Below are 20788 nucleotides of genomic sequence, written 5' to 3' on the forward strand. Positions count from 1 at the left end.
TCTGCCCTCTGCCCTCTAATTCCTCAGTGGTATTTGTTCCTTCTTTGTCATTACAATGACACTGGAAAATAGGCCGGAGTTAAAAGGAACTATTTAACTTCTGCTGCTAAAGGCAATATAGATAATTTTCTTATGATACACTGGTATTTTCCTTTAAGAAAATCGATCATAAAAACATAAAATAGGTAAATCACAGAAACCTTAAGAATAGATTTCCTTTAAGTTAAGAAATCTCCAAATATAACTTACATACTTTTTATTTGACTCAAGTAGTTAAAGTGTGATATATTTAAAATGAGAGCATTGGGAATTTTTTCTAGTTGATGAATAACCAGAAATGATTGACCAAACTGGAAGGATTCAGATTTAGGCCACTGCTGGTTTTTCATTATCACTGCAATAATTATAGCATAATTTTTCTCTTTTTGTATTGGATGGCAGCACTACTGTCTCTCTTTGAGGGCCTGGAAAGTTTCTTTCCTAACATGGTGAAAGAAATTTGCCTTTTATGCTCAGGGGGAGGAAGGTGGTATGCTGCGGCTATTCAGTAGATAGCCCAGAATGTTTGTAAACATAGATTATTAAGTTTGTTAAATGCCTCCAATATGCCATATAATATCATTTCTTACTCATGTTTGACTTGCATTAATGAGTGGACTCGCTATAGCCATATTTATTTTAATGAACTATAAAGTTAGATAAGATTCTTGTCAGCTATTTGAAACTGTGTCTATTTCTTGTTTCCCTCTTAGGATTAATTATAATTTTTCTAAAAGAAAGTTAACCATAAACCAATTAAAATACTGCTCATTAAGATATCATTCTCAAAATAAACATCACTACTTTGAGATCTCTTATACCTCACCAAATTAGATGATATTAGCTTATTGTACCTTCACACACGCCATGTCAGGACAGATGGTGCTTGCTCTCTAAAAGCCAATTTTCTTTATTTTGTTTTTAAAAAAACTAACCAAACTAAAAACATGGTCCTTACACAATTTAATTACTTTTATTGCTTCTGGAATCATTTAAAATTACTATTGAAACATTAATTATTCCTATTTAAAAAAAAAACTTTAAAGTCACAGGTTTAAAGAAGACTAAAGGTTAGTACCATATTTCATTGAGTAGCACCTTTATTAACACGGGGTTTAATTGATAGACAACTTCAGTTTGTAAGAAGTGAGAACAATTGGTGCTAACATAAATGTCAGCAGGAACATTCTAATTAGTTTATTAATTATACTGGCAACTGTTATGTATTGGGAAACCATTTCTTTGTTAAACCCCAGACTGAGGAAATGTGACTGAGGAGATGTGTTTTAACTTCTCTTCTCCTAGTAGTGTTGAAATGTTGACTCTATTTAAACTTTTAAACTAGTTAGCTTATATTTCAAAGCTGTTCCTAGGGGGAACAAATCATAATAGAATGGAAATTATAACAAATAAAATGTCCTCCTAGGGTTATTATTTGTGTGGAAAATAATTTATTTTGATCCACGATGCCCATATTAATACAGAGCAATAATAATCATCAGATAGTCTGAAAAAGAATCAGTATTTGAGTCAATTCACATGATACCTGTGACAATAGCAGTCACCATATCACTTACAAAGTGGAAGTTTATAATATTGTAGGATATCTGTAAAACAATCTTTCTTCCGGTATTAAGTACTATGCAGAAGACAGTGGATTGTTTCTACTCTTACATAATCAGAGAAACTTACTGAAATATAAGTCAACTTACTTTTTCTTCTTTTGTCAGTTATTATGTTAAAATCTTTATTGTTGCAAGTTTACAGATGTCCCTCTTTTTTCCCCCCATTTCCCCTCTCCACCCAGTTTCCATCCCACCCCAGGCCTTGGTCACCCTATTGTCTCTGTCCATAGGTAATGCATATATGCATATAAGATCTTTGTTAAATCTCTTCCTGTCCCTTCTACACCCCTTCCCTCTGAGAATCCTCAGTCTGTTCCATTTCCATGCCTCTGATTCTATTTTATTCACTAGTTTATTCTGTTCCTTAGATTTCTTATTCATTTATTTTTATTTTTAGATTCAATTATTGATAGATATATACCAGTAGATAAATAAATATTTATTGCCATTTTATTGTTCATATGTTTTATCTTTTTCTTTTTCTTCCTCTTCTTAAAGAATACCCTTCAACATTTCATGTAATACTGGTTTGGTGGTGATGAACTCCTTTAGCTTTTTCTTAACTCTGAAACTCTTTATCTGACCTTCATTTCTATATGATAGCTTTGCTGGATAGAGTAATCTTGGTTGTAGATCCTTGCTATTAATCACTTTGAATATCAATATTTCTTGCCACTCCTTTCTGGCCTGCTTAGTTTCTGTTGAAAAATCAGCTGACAGTCATATGGGTGCTCCCTTGTAGATAACTTAACTGCTTTTCTCTTGCTGCTTTTAAGATTCTCTGTCTTTTGCTCTTGGCATTTTAATTATGATGTGTGTTGGTGTGGTCCTCTTTGGATTCCTTTTGTTTGGGGTTCTGTGTGCTTCCTAGACTTATAAGTCTATTTCTTTCACCAGATTGGGGAGGTTTTCTGTCATTATCTGTTCAATTAAGTTTTTAATATCTTGCTCCTCTCTTCTTCTGGCACCCCCATAATGCAAATGTTGGTATGCTTAAAGTTGTCCCCATGGCTCTTTACATTATCTTCATATTTTTGGACTCTTTTTGCTCTTCTTTTTTTAAAAAAATATATTTTATTAATTTTCCACAGAGAGGAAGGGAGAGGGATAGAGAGTTAGAAACGTCGATGAGAGAGAAACATCCACCAGCTGCCTCTTGCACATTCCCTACTGGGGATGTGCCTGCAACCAATGTACATGCCCTTGACCAGAATCGAACCTGGGACCTTTCAGTCCCCAGACCAATGCTCTATTCACTGAACCAAACCGGTTTCGGCTCTTTTTGCTCTTCTGATTGAGTGTTTTTTCCTTTCTTGAATTTCAAATCATTGATTTGATTCTCAGAATCCTCTATTATACTGTTGAATCCCTTAATGTTATTTTTTATTTCAGTCAGTGTATCCTTAATTTTTGATTGGTCCTTTTCCATGTGTTTGGCATTCTAAGATCCTTAAAAGTCTCACTAAATTCCTTGCAGGTCTCATGAAGATTCTTGAGTAACCTTGTAACTGTGGTTTTGAACTCTGTATCCGGTAGTTAGCTTTCTTCCATTTCTTTCATTTGTGACCTTTTTCTTTATCTTTGAATTTTGGCTGCTTCCCTGTATTGGGTAGAGCTGCTATATCTCCTGGAGTAGATAGAGTGGCCTTGTATAGTAGGTGTGCTATAGGGCCAAGTAGCTTAGCTTCCTCAGTCCCCTGAGCTGGGCACTCTAGGTGCACCCCTTTGTGGGCTGCATGCACAATCTTCTTGTATATATTAGGTCTAGTAATAATTAATGTCGTTTTCTAATACTTTTTAAAATCGAATTTATTTAAACAATACAACAAAATGTAATCAACAATATAGTTGCCGTTGTTTTCTACTACTTGTGCCCAACGCTCAGGAAGCATTTTAATCCCTCTGTTGTAAAATTCTTGTGATTTTGATGCAAAAAATTCGGTCAATGCATTTTTGAGGCATTCTTCATTATTAAATTTTTTTCCAAGAAGAAAGTTTTGCAAAGAACGAAACAAATGGTAATCGGAAGGGGCAATATCAGGAGAATATGCAGGTTGAGGGAGAACTTCCCATTCCAACTGGCGCAGTTTTTCAGCAGTGATTCTTGCAGTATGCGGTCGTGCATTATCGTGGTGAAGAATTATGCCCTTCCGATTAATCAGCGCGGGTTCTTTTTCTCTTAAAGCTTGGGCTAACCTTTCCAATTGGGCACTATACACTGCACTTGTAATGGTTTGGTTAGATGGTAAAAGTTCATAATGAAGAATTCCTTTAAAATTCCACCAAACACACAACATCACTTTTTTCGCATGCAAGTCAGGTTTTGGCGTGGGCTGCGGAGCCTCATTTTTGTCCAACCATTGACGCCGCCTTTTCAAATTAATAGACAGCACCCATTCTTCATCTCCGGTAACAATTTGCTCTAAAAACAGCAAACGGTTTTGACGAGAGAGGAGCAAACTGCAAATTGTGACTCTTTGATTACGGTTGTTGTCGGTCAACTCATGAGGAACCCATTTTCCAAACTTTTGGACTTTGCCAAGTGCACGCAATTGATTGGAAATTGTTTTTTGTGAACAATTTAAAGTTGTCGCAAGCTCTTGTTGGGTAATTTGAGGATTTTGCACCAAAAGAGCTTGAAGAGCTTCTTGATCAAAATTGGACACACGGCCTCGACCACTCTTGTCATCTAATGAAAAATTTCCCTTGCAAAATTTCTCAAACCAACGCTGGCATTTTCTGGTGCTAACTGCATCTTGACCAAGAGCACTACAGATGTTTTTTGTAGCCTCACTTGCTTTTCTTCCTAATTGGAACTCGTAAAGCATGCAGTGCCGAATATGCTCTTCATCCGCCATCTTCTTAGCCCTAGTTTTGCAACAAAAACCAAACCAAACACAAACTTTTTCAAGAAAAACTTGTTAATTGCACTTCACACGTTCTGTAGATACCACGTGTTTGAAGGTTCTGTCAATACAAGTCAACGCCAAGCAAGATTTTAAACGAATGTTTAAAAACGACATTAATTATTACTAGACCCGATAGTTAAGACTTGATTACTGTTGATGTCACTGGGAGGAATTAACCTCCAGGCCAATTGTTATGTGGACCAGCTGCGGCTAAAGTGGGAGAGCTGCTTGCAGGACATACCCCTATGGATCAGGACTTGCTTCAATGGGGCTTTGGTGTTCACTGAGTCTGCCCTTGATTGTGTTGCTTATGAATGTATAGAGTTGTAATCTAGTATGGTCTGTTGCTGTCCACAGGGTGCACTAGCTCTTGGGTCTCTAGGGAGGTGCAAACTCAGCCTACTTTTTCATTTAATGTAAAATTAATACTCATTTTATGTATATTTTACTAGCCTTTGCTTTTCTATTCATGTATAATACAAAAAGGACCAAGAACAGGACAAAAATCACTTTTATAAATTCCCATTTGTATTTATCCTCATTTGTAGTCCCTTTTGGAAATCATCTGGTTTGTGCTTGTGATTTTGATTTCTGGGCAGAAGTCTTTTCAGAAATCTAATTTGACAGATTGCATGATATCAGGATCCAAGTGTTACAAAGCAATTTTATTTGCCTTTTTAAAATTGGAATTCAGCTTGAATTTCCTATTATTAATCTGCTATGAAGCACTAGTAAGGTAACTTACATTTTCTTTCTACCACCAATGATATAAGAGTTCCTTTTTCCATTTTGGTGCTAGAAGGTGTTATGTTGTTGCTCATTAAATATGTGACAGCTGAAGTGAGAAATTCACTATATTGCTATAAAAATCTGTGTGAACACATCATTTTCTATTCCTCACCTATCCCCTTCTGTATTGCTAGAATATTAACATGAATTTAAGTAAGATTAATTAAATCCTGTTCTTGGTTTTTTTTTAAAACTCTAAAAATTAATTTTTAGCAGAAGATAGCATAAAGTATGACCTACAGTAAACTTACAAGACCTAGGAATACAGAAAATGAATATATGACTATATATTACCATATTGCATAAGAATTATTTTATTCATACTAAAAGTTAATAAGCACCAATAAATTGCCACAAGATATTTTCACTTTCCTTAACATCCTCCAAGGCTTTCTTTTAGACACATTTAAATTTGTCTAAATTAAATTTTAGTGAAGTTTAAAGAATAATAATAGATGCTTTGTAAAGTGTAGTGCTAGGGTCCTCAGAAGCCGTAGATCACAGGACTAGCTCCATGACAGCATGGATCATGGGTTGGAAGCTTGGAATAGGGGTCAGGGATGGCAGCATGCCGGATTGCCAGGGAATTTACTGAAGAAGTCAGTCACCTTTCAAGTTAGAGGTGCAAATAGGGCAAATAATCTAGAAATTCTTAATGTTAGTACTTATACTGCCAGCATCCCTGCTCATACCCAAAGTTTCCTGCTACAATAATAAGTGGAATTTAACTCAGTTGGAGTCTATGACAGACATAAAAATTCTGCCTCTTAGTCCCTTGACTAGTGAACCCTAAATGTACTTCTCAACATGACTATACTTTCTAATACACACTTATAAATGAATAAGGAGAGTTCCTTACCTCTAAGACAGTCAGCCTTAATCAAACTCAACATTTATGAAAGTGGTTTCTGTAGTTCTAGATTCTCTATTTTTAAAAAAGTGTTCCATGATCCAATGAATTTGAAAGTTCATATACTGTATGTTGTACTATAAGCTATGGTTGATTTTCCAACTTTTAGAGTCTTTGTTCATTTCATTCATACATTCATTTATTCAATAAACTCGAGGTCCAATGTATGAAAATTCATGCACTGGAGGGAGGTCCCTCAGCCCGGCCTGCCCCCTCTCACAGTCTGGGAGCCCTGAGGGGCAGGAGGCTACCCAGCAAAATGCCCCCATCACACCTCTGCTGCTGTCACTGCTGGCAGCACAAGCCTTGGCCAGCCCTGGTTACCTGAGTCTCGATGGCCCTGGGCAGCTGGGCAGCCGCCATCCGAGGCTTGCCTGTGCATTAGGCCGGCCCTGGGCAGCTGGGGAGTTGAGGGGACTGGAAGATTCCAGAGGCAAGCACGTGGAGTGGCTAGGCCCGCTGGGGTGGGCCGGGCCTTGCTACACACCTGCCGCCCCAGCGGGGCTGAGGGGAGTGGGCATTGCCATCTGTGGCTGTGGGAGCTGCCACCTTTGAGGGTGTGGCGGTCAATTAGCATATTCCCTCCTTATTGGCTGTGGGCATTGCCGTCTTTGCAATGATGTGAGGGTCAATTAGCTTATTCCCTCTTTATTAGATAGGATACTTATTAAATTCTTCCTATGAGCCTGATATCCATTAGATATTGGGGACAGGACGAGGGACAAGGTAGATCAAGACAGAGGGTCTACATTCTTAAATCTTACCAACTGTGTAGAAAGTTAGATATTAAAATAAGCAGCTACACTATAAATTAAGGGCTAAAACGGAGAGATCCAGGACTCAGTAGGAATAAACAGCAAAGCTATCTTACCCGGCCTGAAAAGGGTCAGTGAGAGGATTCTCTATAAATACTGTCTATGTTAAGAACTTGAAGATCAAGTAGAAGTTAGACAGGCAAGTAACTTTCAGTTATAAGAGCAGCAATAATGATAACAGGAAATCGTTAAAGCTGACATATAAGTGCATTTTTTAACCTGCCATACACTGTGCTAGATGCTTTCCAAGCATTCTATCAGTGGGCCTCCTGAGTGGGTTTTACTTCTTAACCCAATATCATATGACAATAATTGGCAAGAACTAGAATTTAAATCCTGATTGCTCTGATTTTAAAGTCTTCTTTCCACCTCCTTTCTACTGGCTCTCAAAGCAGTGGACTGATTTTGATTAACTATGTTTTGCTAAAGCAAAAACAGATTTAACTTACTAGTATATATGAAGTTTGCTTTTCATATGATTTTTTTTCTAATGGCTAGATATGTTACAATTTGGATAAATTATAGTAAAATTTGGAATTTGGGTAGAAGTTTTAAAAGTATGTGATAGCATTGAATTCTGAAGTTTCCATTCCAAGTAGATACATTCCAAGTATCTACACATATCTACTCAAAACAACACCATTGTAACTGTACATTTTACTTCGGATAAGTGGTAGGGTAGTTTGAAAAAAACCCAAAACACTTCAAAGTCTTGTAAAGAAAGTTTACATTTAAAAGTAATTTAATTCTCTGTATGATGTGATCAAGATGGCTGTAGGATAATTTCTTATTAAGATATAGCATAGTAAAATGTGAAGATATAAAATTGATCCCCTTAAAAATGTCTGGACCTACCAACTGCAGCTTATGAACACATCTTTTTCAAAAATAATAATGGGTGGAGTGAACATATTTCCTCATTGAGGAGTATATAGCATCAGGACAGCTTACTATTAATACTTCTTAATATCTAAAAGAGAAGGTCAGGAAAAGAGGAGCAGGTAAATTTAAGAAAATAAAATGGATTGCCATGATCACAGCAGATATGTTTAAAATCCCTTGGATCCTGGAGTGAGGTGAGGTAGTCTGGTTTTTGCCTAATGATGGCAGATTGGGCCAGGCCCAGACATAATTCATAGACTTACTTTAATTGGTGTGTCAACATGCCAGTCATCACCAAACTCACCATCAAAATTATTTTAAAACTAGAGGCCAGGTGCACAAAATCTGTGCACAGGGGGTTGGGTGGGGGGGAGGTGTCCCTCAGCCTAGCCTGTACCCTCTCCAATCTGGGACATCCCTCTCCCAATCCAGGACTGCTGACTCCCACCTACTTGCCTGCCTGCCTTCCTGATTGCCCCTAACCACTTCTGCCTGCCAGCCTGATCATCCCCTACCCACCCCCCTGCCAGCCTGATTGATGTCTAACTGCTCCCCTGCCAGCCTGTTTGCCCCTAACTGCCCTCTCCTGCAGGCCTGGTCACTCCTAACTGCCCTCTCTTGCAGACCTGGTCCCCCCCAACTGCCCTTCCCTACAGGCCTGGTCCCTCCCAACTGCCTTCCCCTGCTGGCCATCTTGTGGTAGCCATCTTGTGTCCATATGGCAGCAACCATCTTTGACCATGTGGGGGCAGCCATCTTGTGTGTTGGAGTGATGGTCAATTTGCATATTATTCTTTTATTAGATAGGATAGAGGCCTGGTGCACCGGGGGGGGGGGGGGCAGCTGGTTTGCCCTAAAGGGTGTCCTGGATCAGGGCGGGGGTTCCCTTGGGGCATGGGGCAGCCTGAGTAAGGGGCCTGTGATGGTTTGCAGGCCAGCCACACACCCTGGTGACCCAAGCAGAGACCCTGGGATCTGGGATTTATTTATCTTCTATAATTGAAATGTGGTAGCCTTGAGCAGTGGCCAGGGTGTGTGGAATGCTTGGCTTCCTCCATTGCCAGGGAAACCAAGCCTCCTGCTTGCTTAGCGGCCACAGCCATTTTTGTTGGGATTTATTTATCTTCTATAATTGAAACTTTTTAGCCTTGAGCAGAGGTCAAGGCAGGCCAAGGCTGCAAAAGCTGGGCTTCCTCCATCACCGGGGGCAACTCAAGCCTCCTGTTCTTTCCAGCTCCATGGCTGCCACCATTTTTGTTGGGATTTATTTATCTTCTATAATTGAAACTTTGTAGCCTGGAGTGGAGGCCTGGGCCTGCCAGGGTGTGCAGGAAGCTTGGCTTCATCCACTGGGGGGAAATTCAAGCCTCATGCTTGCTCTGTGACCACAGTCATCTTGGTTGGGTTAATTTGCATACTTGCTCCTGATTGGCTAGTGAGCATGGCTTGTGGGTGTAGCAAAGGTATGGTCAACTTGCAAATTACTCTTTTATTAGATAGAATAATATATATAATGTATTGTATATATCATACAAATGTATATTTTTAATTTCTTTTCATCATCAAATGGTGATTTGGAGGAGTGAAATAATCACAAAGGAAAGAGAAGTGATCAATTTTTTTTATCTGGAAGGAAAAAGAGAAGTAAAGAATTGGATAATTTGTAAACCTTGATTAATTTCCAAATCCTTGTAATTTATATTTGCATCTACAAAATACTGTTGCTGAATGGATTCCATCTGTTATTTTTATTCATTTGGTGAAAGATGGGAAAATGAAGAAAAAGAAAATAGGAAGTGTTTTTGTGTTCTGTATTTATTCATTCATCATCAAATGTCAGTGTATTTCCTGACTAACTATAAATTTTGTTGGTTTAACTTTAGGGACACTACGGTACAAACCCTTACTCTTCAGCCTTCTGTTAAAGATGGACTTATTGTGTATGAAGACTCACCTTTGGTAATAATCAAATTATATGAATATTGTCTACTACGTGTTTTTTTATGTAGTTGTATTTCAGCCTTTGAGTAGGGGAAATATAGAATCTCCCATAGATTCCAATGTATTTCAGTCTTAACTGGAAAACACTCATTTATGTCATTTGGGGAGTGGATGTTTAATTGCAAATTATTTGGGGGAAATAACATGGTTTCTTACTCTTTTCTCTCTCCAGAGTGAGAGATTTAGGGAATGATTGAAATCCTCTAATGATTTCTTTCCATTCCAAAATTTAAAAAAGAAGTGTTGTTTTTTTCAAATGTGTAGAGTTTGAAATTAGATAATGCTTCTGGAATGTTTTTAAAATGATTTTAATAAGTAGAATATTAACCAAATGTTTTAGGCAACTGGAAAGAGCTATTCCCCTGCTTCTCACATAAGGCCTCAAAGAAATCCTGTCCTGCTTGGCCTACCCCTCTGTGTAGATATTGCCTTTGCAGCAGTGTCACAGTAAGCCATCATGAGAACCTGTGTGATCCAGACCCCAATGCCTGGAGTCTTTAGAAACTACTGCCTGAATTCTCCCAGTTTGGGCCTTACTTCCCCTGAACAGAGAAGTGAAGGCTGAGATTGGGGATAGAAGCTGTATGAGTTATCTTCTTTTTAAATTCAGTTTACTTTTATTCTGATATTAAAAAGAAAAGTCTATCAGTTTCTAAGAATGTAGAATAAAATATCTGTGGTAGAGGGAATCACTTACTTCTCAATCTGTATTTCCTTACATTTATTTGCCAAAACTTTGTAATGAGAAAAGTTTATGATTTGGCCCATTTTATGTTATGAGATATTTCTTACTATTTAAAAATGTAATATTTGGGTTTACAGTTAAATTCATTGAGTATCTCTTCCTATCCATTCTCTAAAACTGTTTTAAAGAGTTTTCATGTCTTCTACCTTTCTTTTCCTAATGTTACCATTCAGTCAATCACCTAAGACCTACTAATTTTCTTATATTTTTCTTTCTCCTCTTCCCAATTAATCAGTTGCCAAGACTATAGATTATACCTCTGAAAAACTCTTAAGATTAATCTAATGCTTTTTATTTCCATTTTCCCCATGCTTTCTCTCTAAAATCAGGTGCCAAACCATTTTTGGACCAAGTTATTATGCTAATCTCCCTTTGTTGGACTCTGCATATTGCTGCCTGCCTAAAATATAGCTCCCAGCTATATCCCAATAATTTCTGGACTCATAGATCTTAGTTACATCCCATTACTTAATGAGGGAAAGTAGATGCTTTTTATTAGTAAAGACCTGATCTATCCTTTCAGACCCTATTCTCTTTTCTTACACTTAACCTCTGCTTCAGACAAGATATTCTTATTCACTCTTCCCTTAGAATACTTCAGGATTTCTTGAGTTTGACCATTAAAACCCTTTATCTCTAATACCTACCTTTTCACAATCCATCCTGATTTGTAACAATTGTATACTCTTTCAGAGCCATAACAAATGCAATGTTTTGAAATCCACCATTTGTTGTAATGTCTTACTCCACCCCCACAACACTTTAATTTCTCTATTTGTCATACTTGTTTTAAATCTCCCCTAGTCTGGTGTGTAATATGTTGTGGACATCACCAAAATAGGAATAATTATACTGCTAAAGGGAAATAAATTACTGTAGAGTTAGCAGTTTATTAACTATGAGAAACTTTTTGTAGAGATCCATAAATTTTGTTTCCAGCTCTGCTACAAACTTTCTTTGTGATTATATATGCATAACTTAACCAGCTATTTTAAATCCCAAGCACTGAATGATGAAATTTTAAGTGTTTGCTTTCAGTTTTGTTTATGGTAAATGTTCTGTCTTCAAAGGTTAAAGCAGTAAAGTTGGGTCATGTTCTGGTAGTAGATGAGGCTGACAAGGCCCCAACAAATGTCACCTGTATTTTAAAAACTCTAGTGGAAAATGGAGAAATGATTCTAGCAGATGGAAGACGCATCGTTGCAAGTGAGTATAAAAAAGCAACTCTTCTGTCAGTATATGCAACTTTTGCTCCCTGGTATCCAATCACACCTTGAACTGGCTCCTTATCTCCAAGTAACAAGTCTAAGTTCAAATTGCCTTTACTGATAGTTACTTACAAAAATTAAATGTCTGAACTTAGCTTTCTCAGTTTCATTTTTATTTAATATAGTTTATTGATTTTTCACAGAGAGGAAGAGAGAGGGATAGAGAGTTAGAAATATCGATGAGAGAGAATCATCGATCAGCTGTCTCCTGCACACCACCTACTGGGGATGTCCCGCAACCAAGGTACATGCCCTTGACTGGAATCGAACCCGGGACCTTCCAGTCCGCAGGCCAATGCTCTATCCACTGAGCCAAACCGGTTTCGGCTCTCAGTTTCATTTTTTTATAGTCAGAGTTCATCTTTGAAAATTTCAATAGTATTTTTAGGTCAGATCACCTTCAAATTTTTCTACTCTGAAATTACCAATATATAATCCTTACAATATTCATCTCTCAATTACTATGCAATATATTTTCTTTTATTGTTACTTGGAATTTTTTAAAGCTTTAGCATGTTTCTATTACACTATTAAAATTAATGTCTTTATTATCTCAGTATATTTATTAAAATTTCTGGATATTTTATTTTATATACACTTATCACATTTGTGTTTGAATAGATGTGTGTGTACACAGGTATATTATAGACACACACACACACACCTGCCACAGGAAGAAGTTATCCTCTGTTTTAGATTATCTTCTTCCTTTTATTTACTTATTTTATTCCTGTTGTTGTTAGAGAAAATGTAGGTAGATGAATCTAATCTGTCTGTTTAACCTACAAAGAAAAATTAAGTTTGTCTAGTCTAATGCCATATGAGAACATTTTCTAGTTTATAATTTAAAAATTTTGTATCATGAAAAGACTTCACAATCTTTAACTAGCCATTGAAAATATATAACCAATAGCAGAGTAACCAAACAAATTGAGACTGGTAACTAATTTCAGTATTAAAAGAGAACATGTTAAAAAGACCTTATTAAAAGTGTACAAGTGCATCACCACAGAGATGTCCTTCTTGAGCCTTGTCATTATAAGATTTCTGTGCCTGAGCCTGGGAAACTCAGCACTAATAAAAGTATTCTAATATTTCAGTTTCATAATGAATTTATGGGGAAAATTAGAATTTGAGTCAGACAGCCTGAATACTCTCTAAGCAAGATCATTCAGACTCTCAGGATGAGAATTCTGCCTGCCCTTTTTAGAGGCATTATGAGCACAGTGAAATGGAAAGCAAGAAAGAATTGCTGAAACAAATTATAGTTAAAAAGTGATATTATATCCTGGGAACCCTTAATTTTTCTCATACATTTTTAAAAGATAGTCTAGAAGTAAAGTGGTCATCATACTTTTTAAACTCAGGTTTGATTGTAAACAATATTTTATTTTATTATTATTAGTCTTAATCTTTATTCCCTTTCCCCCCATTGACACCTTATAGCCCCCCACCCCTCTCAAGACTTTACCACACTATTGTCTGTGCCCATGTGTTATGCATATATGCATACAAATTCTTTGGTTGATCTCTTCCCACCCAAGCACCTACTACCACCTTCCTTCTGAGATTCGACAGTCTATTCCTATTTGTAAACAATGTTTTAAACACAAGAGCCCCTGAAGCTCCTTTGAACATGATTTCATAAAGCATCACTTCTAGAGCTGTGGTTTTTTGTTTTTGTTTTTCCTTTGCTTTTTAAATTTTTTCATTTTTTATAATTTTTATTTTAATTAACAATTAATTAAATTTTTTCTGTGACCACATACCTTATTATTTGCCACTACTAAAATTAATAGAGACCAAGCATTAAAACTATTAAGACTATATGGTACATGGAAAGGTTGGTTTTTGGTATCATAAAGAAGTACAAGTGTAGCCCTCACCTGTTTGGCTCAGTGGGTAGAGCGTAAGCCTGCAGACTCAAGAAGTGCAAGTGCAGTTTCTTATAGACTCAAATGAAACTGCATGCAGGTGCCTCACTACTATTTTTAATGATAGTATTCAATTGTCTTAATACCTTAAACATTTGCAAACAAAAAGCTTTAGTCAACTTGAGATTACTTATTTTAAGAACTATGGTAGAATTTTTTCATTGGAAATAAATCAGCATTGCACGAATGAGTTGACTGTATCCAAAAATATTATTCTCTTTGGCTAAATTTCAGAGTGAATAGTTTGAATTGGAATCACTCCTTAGTTGCATAGTGAGTGGCAGGTTCTCTGCAAAGTGATGCAGCTGCTGATTTGATAAAAACTAAAGGATGATTGGATTGTCCTTGAGTGTGCTTTGGATTATTCCTTATTATTAGTTCTTATTTTCATTTTTTAAGGAATAACAACATCTCAAGCCAAACTAAAATACTATTAGACATTTGGACAAATTTTCTTTTATAATAAATAAATATACATTGAATTACATAGAAATGCAAGTTCCTATATAATTAGTATATGACTTATCAGTATTCTGTTCTTAAAGTTTTTTCTATAACCAAGTCATTATAACCATATTTTTTAGTGTTTTTGAAATATAATTGAACAGTATGACTACTTGTTATATTAGTTAAAGGCTATAACTTGATATTCTTAAGAATTATTAAATGTCAATAAAGAGTAAATAGAAATCTTGTTTTTCAGATTCTGCTAATGTCCACGGAAGAGAAAATGTTATAGTGATTCATCCTGATTTTAGGATGATTGTTCTGGCCAACAGACCTGGATTTCCTTTCCTAGGCAATGATTTCTTCGGTACTTTAGGTAAAAGCAATAAAAGATAATGACAAATATAGCAGCAGCAATAATAATGCTACCTTAGTAACACCTGTAATGGCTCTCCGTGAATGCTTCCAAGTGCAGTGTCACCATCCCAACCTCCTGGGAGAGTACCTGTTATCCCCATTTTAGAGAAGGTCTGATATTCTGAGAGGTTAACCACTTTTCCTGGGGCACTTAGATAATGGCTATTAAAGCTTGGGTCTGATTCCAGAGCCTGTTTCCTTAAACAGTTACACTAATCTTTGTTGTTTAGGGCCTCTTAGAAGTAAAATACAAAGTAAGGAATGGTTTTTAGTGTTTGGTTTTTGTTACATTCCCATAACTATGAAAACGTTGAAGGCCAGCTCAAAAGTCTGATTGGAGAGGCTGTTGACTAACTTTAACCAACAGGAACCTTTAAGAAGGACATATCTTTCTATGGCAAGCAGGTCATTCTGGATACTGGTAATTCTCATACTCAGCATGAGCAGACTGTGTCCTAGGAGGAATTTTGATCTAGTAATTCCACATCAAGGAATTCATCTAAGGGAGTTACCCATACAATGATGTAAGTACAAGGATAGGCAGTATAGCATTTTTTAATAGTAGCAAAAAATTGGAAACAATACAAATGGACAAGATAAGAAAAAATTCTATTATATCCACACAATAGAGGACTATGCAGCTGTTTTAAAAAAAAAGATTGGGGTAAGTTTACCTAAACTGATTAAAAAAGAATTTGAATTAGTAAAAAAAAAAAAAAAAAAAAAAAAAAAAAAGGCAAGAGGGATATATATACAAGAATATACATGTACTTGTATAGATCTTCCTTAGAAGAGGACAGAGCATGTCTCCCAAATTCTCTTCTCTCTCTGACCTCATTTTTTATTTGGCTTTCTTCATCACTCATTCTGTCCCAACCATTCTGCTTTGCCGCTTCTTCTGGGAACATAACAGGTTATGCTTGCTGTATGTTCTGTATTATCTGCAAGCTCTCCTAGAATTCTTTTATTTTCAATACCTGCATTGCAGACAGGAAGCCCTGCCTGTCTGACTTACCCACCATCACCATTTCTGATGTCCTACCCTCTGCTTTTCTATAGTTTCTAACATTTATTCTTATTTTTTTATTGTCTCCCTATGCCAGAATAAACACTCTATGAGGACAGGGATTTTGTGTTTTTAACCACTGAATCATGTAAAGAACCTAGAATAGTAGTTGGCACACAGAAGACACTTAATAATTATTTGATGAACGAATTAATGAGGAATAATTATAGATTTATATTAGTGTTACATTTGATCATAAGCAAAAAAAGGCAAAAGCTATTCTCATTTGTATTTAATGGATTTAGTCTATGGCATACAAGGTTAGGATGATTATTCTGGCCAACAGATCTGGATTTTCTTTCTTAGACAGTGATTTCTTCAGTACTTGCATTTTATTCCATTGCTGTTATAAATATGAAATAATGATAAAACAATGATTCTCATGGTTTCTTTTTGTTTTGTTTAAATTTCTTTATTGATCAATATATCACATATTTGTCCTCATTCCCCCATTACCTTCCCAAACCCCTCCCCATGCATGCCTCACCCCCCTATTGTCCTTGACCACTGGTTAGGCTCATTTGGATGCACACAAATCCTTTATCCGCCTCCCCCTCCCCTACCTTCCCTCTGAGTTCCGACAGTCTGATCATGCCTCCTTGTCTCCGGGTCTGTTCTTGTTCATCAGTCTATGTTGTTCATCATTTCCCCTAGATGAGTGAGATCATGTGCTACTAGAAATACACTTATAAGACCGAAAATGAGACAAGCAATAATGGTTATACTGAAAGCAAATGAATCAGTCTATAGTGAGTTTCTTTCTGGGCCAACAGTTTGATTCTGATGGTTTCTAAGTCAAAGTAAGATCTAGATGTTCTTTCTTTCTAAATGAACATAATAAATAATGCAGATTTATTTATTTTAACTCCCTTTTCATAGTCTCCTGGATTATGAGTCAGTAGAATTATATGAATTTTGAATATAAGTAAGTCATCTTTCTTGAGCATAGATTATATTTTTCTAGTATAATCTCAGTTGCCTAAATTACAGATGAAATATCTTGTGTTTCCACATTCCTTTTTCTTGTTTCTAATTTAGACATTGTCTCTGCAGGTTTGCTTTTTCAAAACTGACTTCTAACATATATCCTAGCAATCTGCACAAGGTATAAATTATTTAAGAGTGAGGATGCTGGTTCCCCCTTTTTTAATATATATAAAGCATGCATATGAGATAGATGTATATAATGTCTCAATATATTTAAAGTGTTAAAGTTAAAAATGCAGTCTCAGAACAATATGAAGATTCTTTTCCAATTAAATAGAAGAGGAATAAATCACCAAAACTACACATGCTTTTATGTGTGCAATAAAAAAAAAAAAAAAAAACCCTGAAAGAATAATTGCACCAAACTGTTAACACAGGTTCCTGTTGGGGAGCAAGTGAGATGGCAGAAGCACACGAGAGGTTCTCTTTTTTACTCTTTATGTTTGAATATCTTCCAATGAAATTGTATCCAAGTGTTACTTAGTTTTTTTTAAGAGAAGCAAATCTATGCAGAATAAACCACACATCACTCAATTTTCTTTTCTTTAACTGTAGTCATTCACTGTCTTCTCCGCATCATCCTATTGTGAATGGGCTTTCTGTGCAGTTTTACACATTTAAAAATTTGCTTTTGTGACCAATGGGTGGCTCTTTAAACAACCATTGCATATTTCCTATGGCTGTATAATGGATTCATTGCATGTTGAATGTGATTTTTTTTTTTTTTAGGTGATATTTTTAGCTGCCATGCAGTTGATAATCCCAAGCCCCACTCGGAGCTTGAGATGCTCAGGCAATATGGACCAAATGTGCCAGAGCCCATCCTTCAGAAGCTTGTGGCTGCCTTTGGAGAGCTGAGGAGTTTAGCTGACCAGGGGATTATTAGCTACCCTTATTCTACCAGAGAAGTGGTCAACATAGTCAAGCACTTACAGGTAAGGCAAAACACTTGAGCATAAAGGTTAAAATAAGCCATCAATCTTTTTTTAGACAGCTTAATTTACACCAAATCTTTCAACTTCTGTAAATATTATACTGATTCAGGTGATATAAGTGTTTGTAATCTGCATTTTAAATCTGTAAGACCAGTGGACATTTTATGTTTAGCCTTTGAATTGAGTTTGCCCAAGTTCTATCCATGGCATTACCAAGGAGCCATGAAATCTGATTGGAGTGTTGGGGAGGGGAAAGGAGACAAGAGTGTGAGACAGCAGGGAGACTTGGGTATAGAAAACAAACTAGGGACCAACAGTATTATTTCTCCTGTTCATTTACTCTATTTTATAAAACTGTCTTGCAGTATTTACTATCTGTAAATACTGCAAGACAGTTTTATAAAATAGAGTAAATGAACAGGAGAATGAAATTCCTTATAGCCAAGTATAATGTATAGTCTACCTACCTTGGTAAAGCTAAACAAAAACAAATTTATGTAAATTCTATTTATAACAAATAATTGTTAGATCCAATTATTAGATATAATGTTTATAAGTCTAGTTATTTTAAATTCAGCAATTGATGTTTGCTTAGAAGTTAGGTAGCTTGTAAGTATACACTGAGTTGAATTAACTGTACACATAACAATTAGACATTATGTTATAATTTATAAGATATTTGTTAAAAATTTGCTTTGTACTGTTTAAAAAACTAGGTATTGTACTCATGTAATCATATTCTTCTATTCAGACTCATTTAAGGTAATGAGTTGGAAGAATACTCAATAAAAACTTAATAATTATAAAATAAGAAAAAAAATGAACTTTAAGCTAACAATTATAGTCTCATAACTCTTGATCTTTGCCCCATCCCCAAAACTCCAAGGAAATCAGCAAAGGAATATAGAAGGCTTTATTCTGATTGTAAAACAATGATAAGCCCAGCTCAGATCCCAGTGTGTGAGAAAGACAGAGCCAGTGAAGACCCAGAGGACACTATAGTGTGTATTTACATGAGTGGGAACTTATTTCTTTCCCTCTGCTACACCTCATGTCTCTGTGTTCTGTACTTATGTTCTCTCTGTCTTTTCTTGTTCTGCTATCATATTTTCATTTCTTCATAGGCCTTTGACTTTTCTTAATACTTCTGTATAGATTTTCAATACTCTGCTCTGTTTAAACAGTATTTTTTTTTATTTGTCCAACCTGGTATTCATTTTAAAGTCAGGAAATATCAGAAAGCAGTGAAAGGCACTGAAACCAGCATCTAACATGGTTTAACGTTTGAGAGAAGGAACTGGCCCCCTCAAATTCTAATGTTTATTTAAAAAGGAAAATTTCGCTGAAACCGGTTTGGCTCAGCGGTAGAGTGTCAGCCTGCAGACTGAAGGGTCCCAGGTTCGATTCCAGCCAAGGGCATGTGCATTGGTTGCAGGCACATCTCTGGTGGAGTGTGTACAGGCGGCGGCTGGTCAATGTTTCTCTCTCATCGATGTTTCTAGCTCTCTGTCTCTCTCCCTTCCTCTCTGTAAGAAAATCAATAAAATATATTAAAAAAAAAAAAAAAAAAAAAAAAGAAGAAGAAGAAAGAAAATTTCAAGTCATGAGAGCAAAATTAAAAGAGAAAAATACACATATTCCCCCTATCTGGTTATGAAACCAGGCTGTTAATGTATGCTAAAGTTCATTGTATCATTGTTCTATCAGTTTTGTACTTATATTATGTATTTATCATATACGTAATAAGGTGTGTGTTTTTTAATGCAGAAATTTCCCACCGAAGGTCTCTCCAGTGTGGTTAGGAACGTGTTTGACTTTGATTCCTACAACCCCGACATGCGGGAGATTTTAATTAACACTTTGCACAAGTACGGGATACCTATTGGAGCAAAACCTACCAGTGTGCAGCTGGCGAAGGAGTAAGGCAAACTCACTACTGATTAAATGCTATTGAGTGTTACTGTTCTAATTCTCTGAATAATGCTGATAATTCGGAATCTACTTTATACTCTACTAAACTAAGTTGAGGTATAAATTACTTTCCACAAGTAAATTTTCAAATATATGTTGCTATTTGCTGGCTGGCTTTCAGTTAAATAGCATTATTTAGAAGCATGTAAATTGAGAATTTCAATTTTGGATGTTCCATGAGTAGATGTAATATAATCAAATAAAGGGAAATATTTGTTTCTTTAAGTCTCTGTCTTTTTGTTGAATTACTATGACTCTTGCTATTTCTTAACCTAGTGAAAAATCATAGTACAAATGTGAAAACAATGTAAAGGGATAATATGTATTTAGTTAAGATGTTCTTATTTATATTACCATATATTTTTCTGTTATGATAGTTTCTAAATTTATAATTATATTAACTTAAGAGATTTTTGGTTACTTATTTTAGTTTGACAGATGAAAGAGGTAGTGAAAATTAGTGGGTTTGCTTCATGTGGGCCAGTTGCCTGACTTTTATTTTGTAATTACAGGCTACATACTTAACCTTACCAAAGAATCTTGTAAATATTGTAGACCAGAAAGATAGTTGACAGAGTTTATTAGTAGAGTAGTTAAATCCATGCAGAGTCATTAGAAAACAATTTTTAAAATGCATAACTTATTAACTTATGATAAAGATTCCAATGCTTTGTCTATAAAAATAACTAGCATAAATTCCTAAGACACAATAATTACTTTAAAATTATTATTTAACTTTAGTTTCATATAGGAAGCACTCTACATTCCTTAGAAAAAAGTTTTAAACATTATAGCCCAGCTATATTTATGTGTTTATATATACACCCACATATATACATATATATCCTAAATGTATACATGATCCTCATTTATTCTTTGAAGTTATTAAAAAAACATCAGAATATACGCCAATAAAAATACATCATTAAAGCTTTAACAATTTCTTCAAAGATTTCTTAAAGAAAAACAAATATTTCCCTTTTGTGGTAAAGGCTCAAAATAGAGTTATGTTAGATTATCAGTAAATTTGTTTATATTATTAATGAGT

At 35.7% G+C, this 20788-nt stretch overlaps 1 protein-coding gene across 1 annotated transcript in view; it reads left to right on the top strand.

Moving 5' to 3' along the window:
* VWA8 (von Willebrand factor A domain containing 8) overlaps positions 1 to 20788 on the top strand; it is a 341016-nt gene that overhangs the window by 185892 nt on the left and 134336 nt on the right. Inside the window, exons 22-26 of the mRNA XM_036454732.2 lie at positions 9853 to 9928; positions 11786 to 11921; positions 14621 to 14740; positions 17564 to 17769; positions 19537 to 19688. Of these exons, the coding sequence (XP_036310625.1) occupies positions 9853 to 9928; positions 11786 to 11921; positions 14621 to 14740; positions 17564 to 17769; positions 19537 to 19688 (690 nt within the window). The remainder of the gene's footprint in view (positions 1 to 9852; positions 9929 to 11785; positions 11922 to 14620; positions 14741 to 17563; positions 17770 to 19536; positions 19689 to 20788) is intronic.

Source organism: Pipistrellus kuhlii, unplaced genomic scaffold (genome assembly GCF_014108245.1).
Source record: "Pipistrellus kuhlii isolate mPipKuh1 unplaced genomic scaffold, mPipKuh1.p scaffold_m20_p_3, whole genome shotgun sequence".
Taxonomy (NCBI): Eukaryota; Metazoa; Chordata; class Mammalia; order Chiroptera; family Vespertilionidae; genus Pipistrellus; species Pipistrellus kuhlii.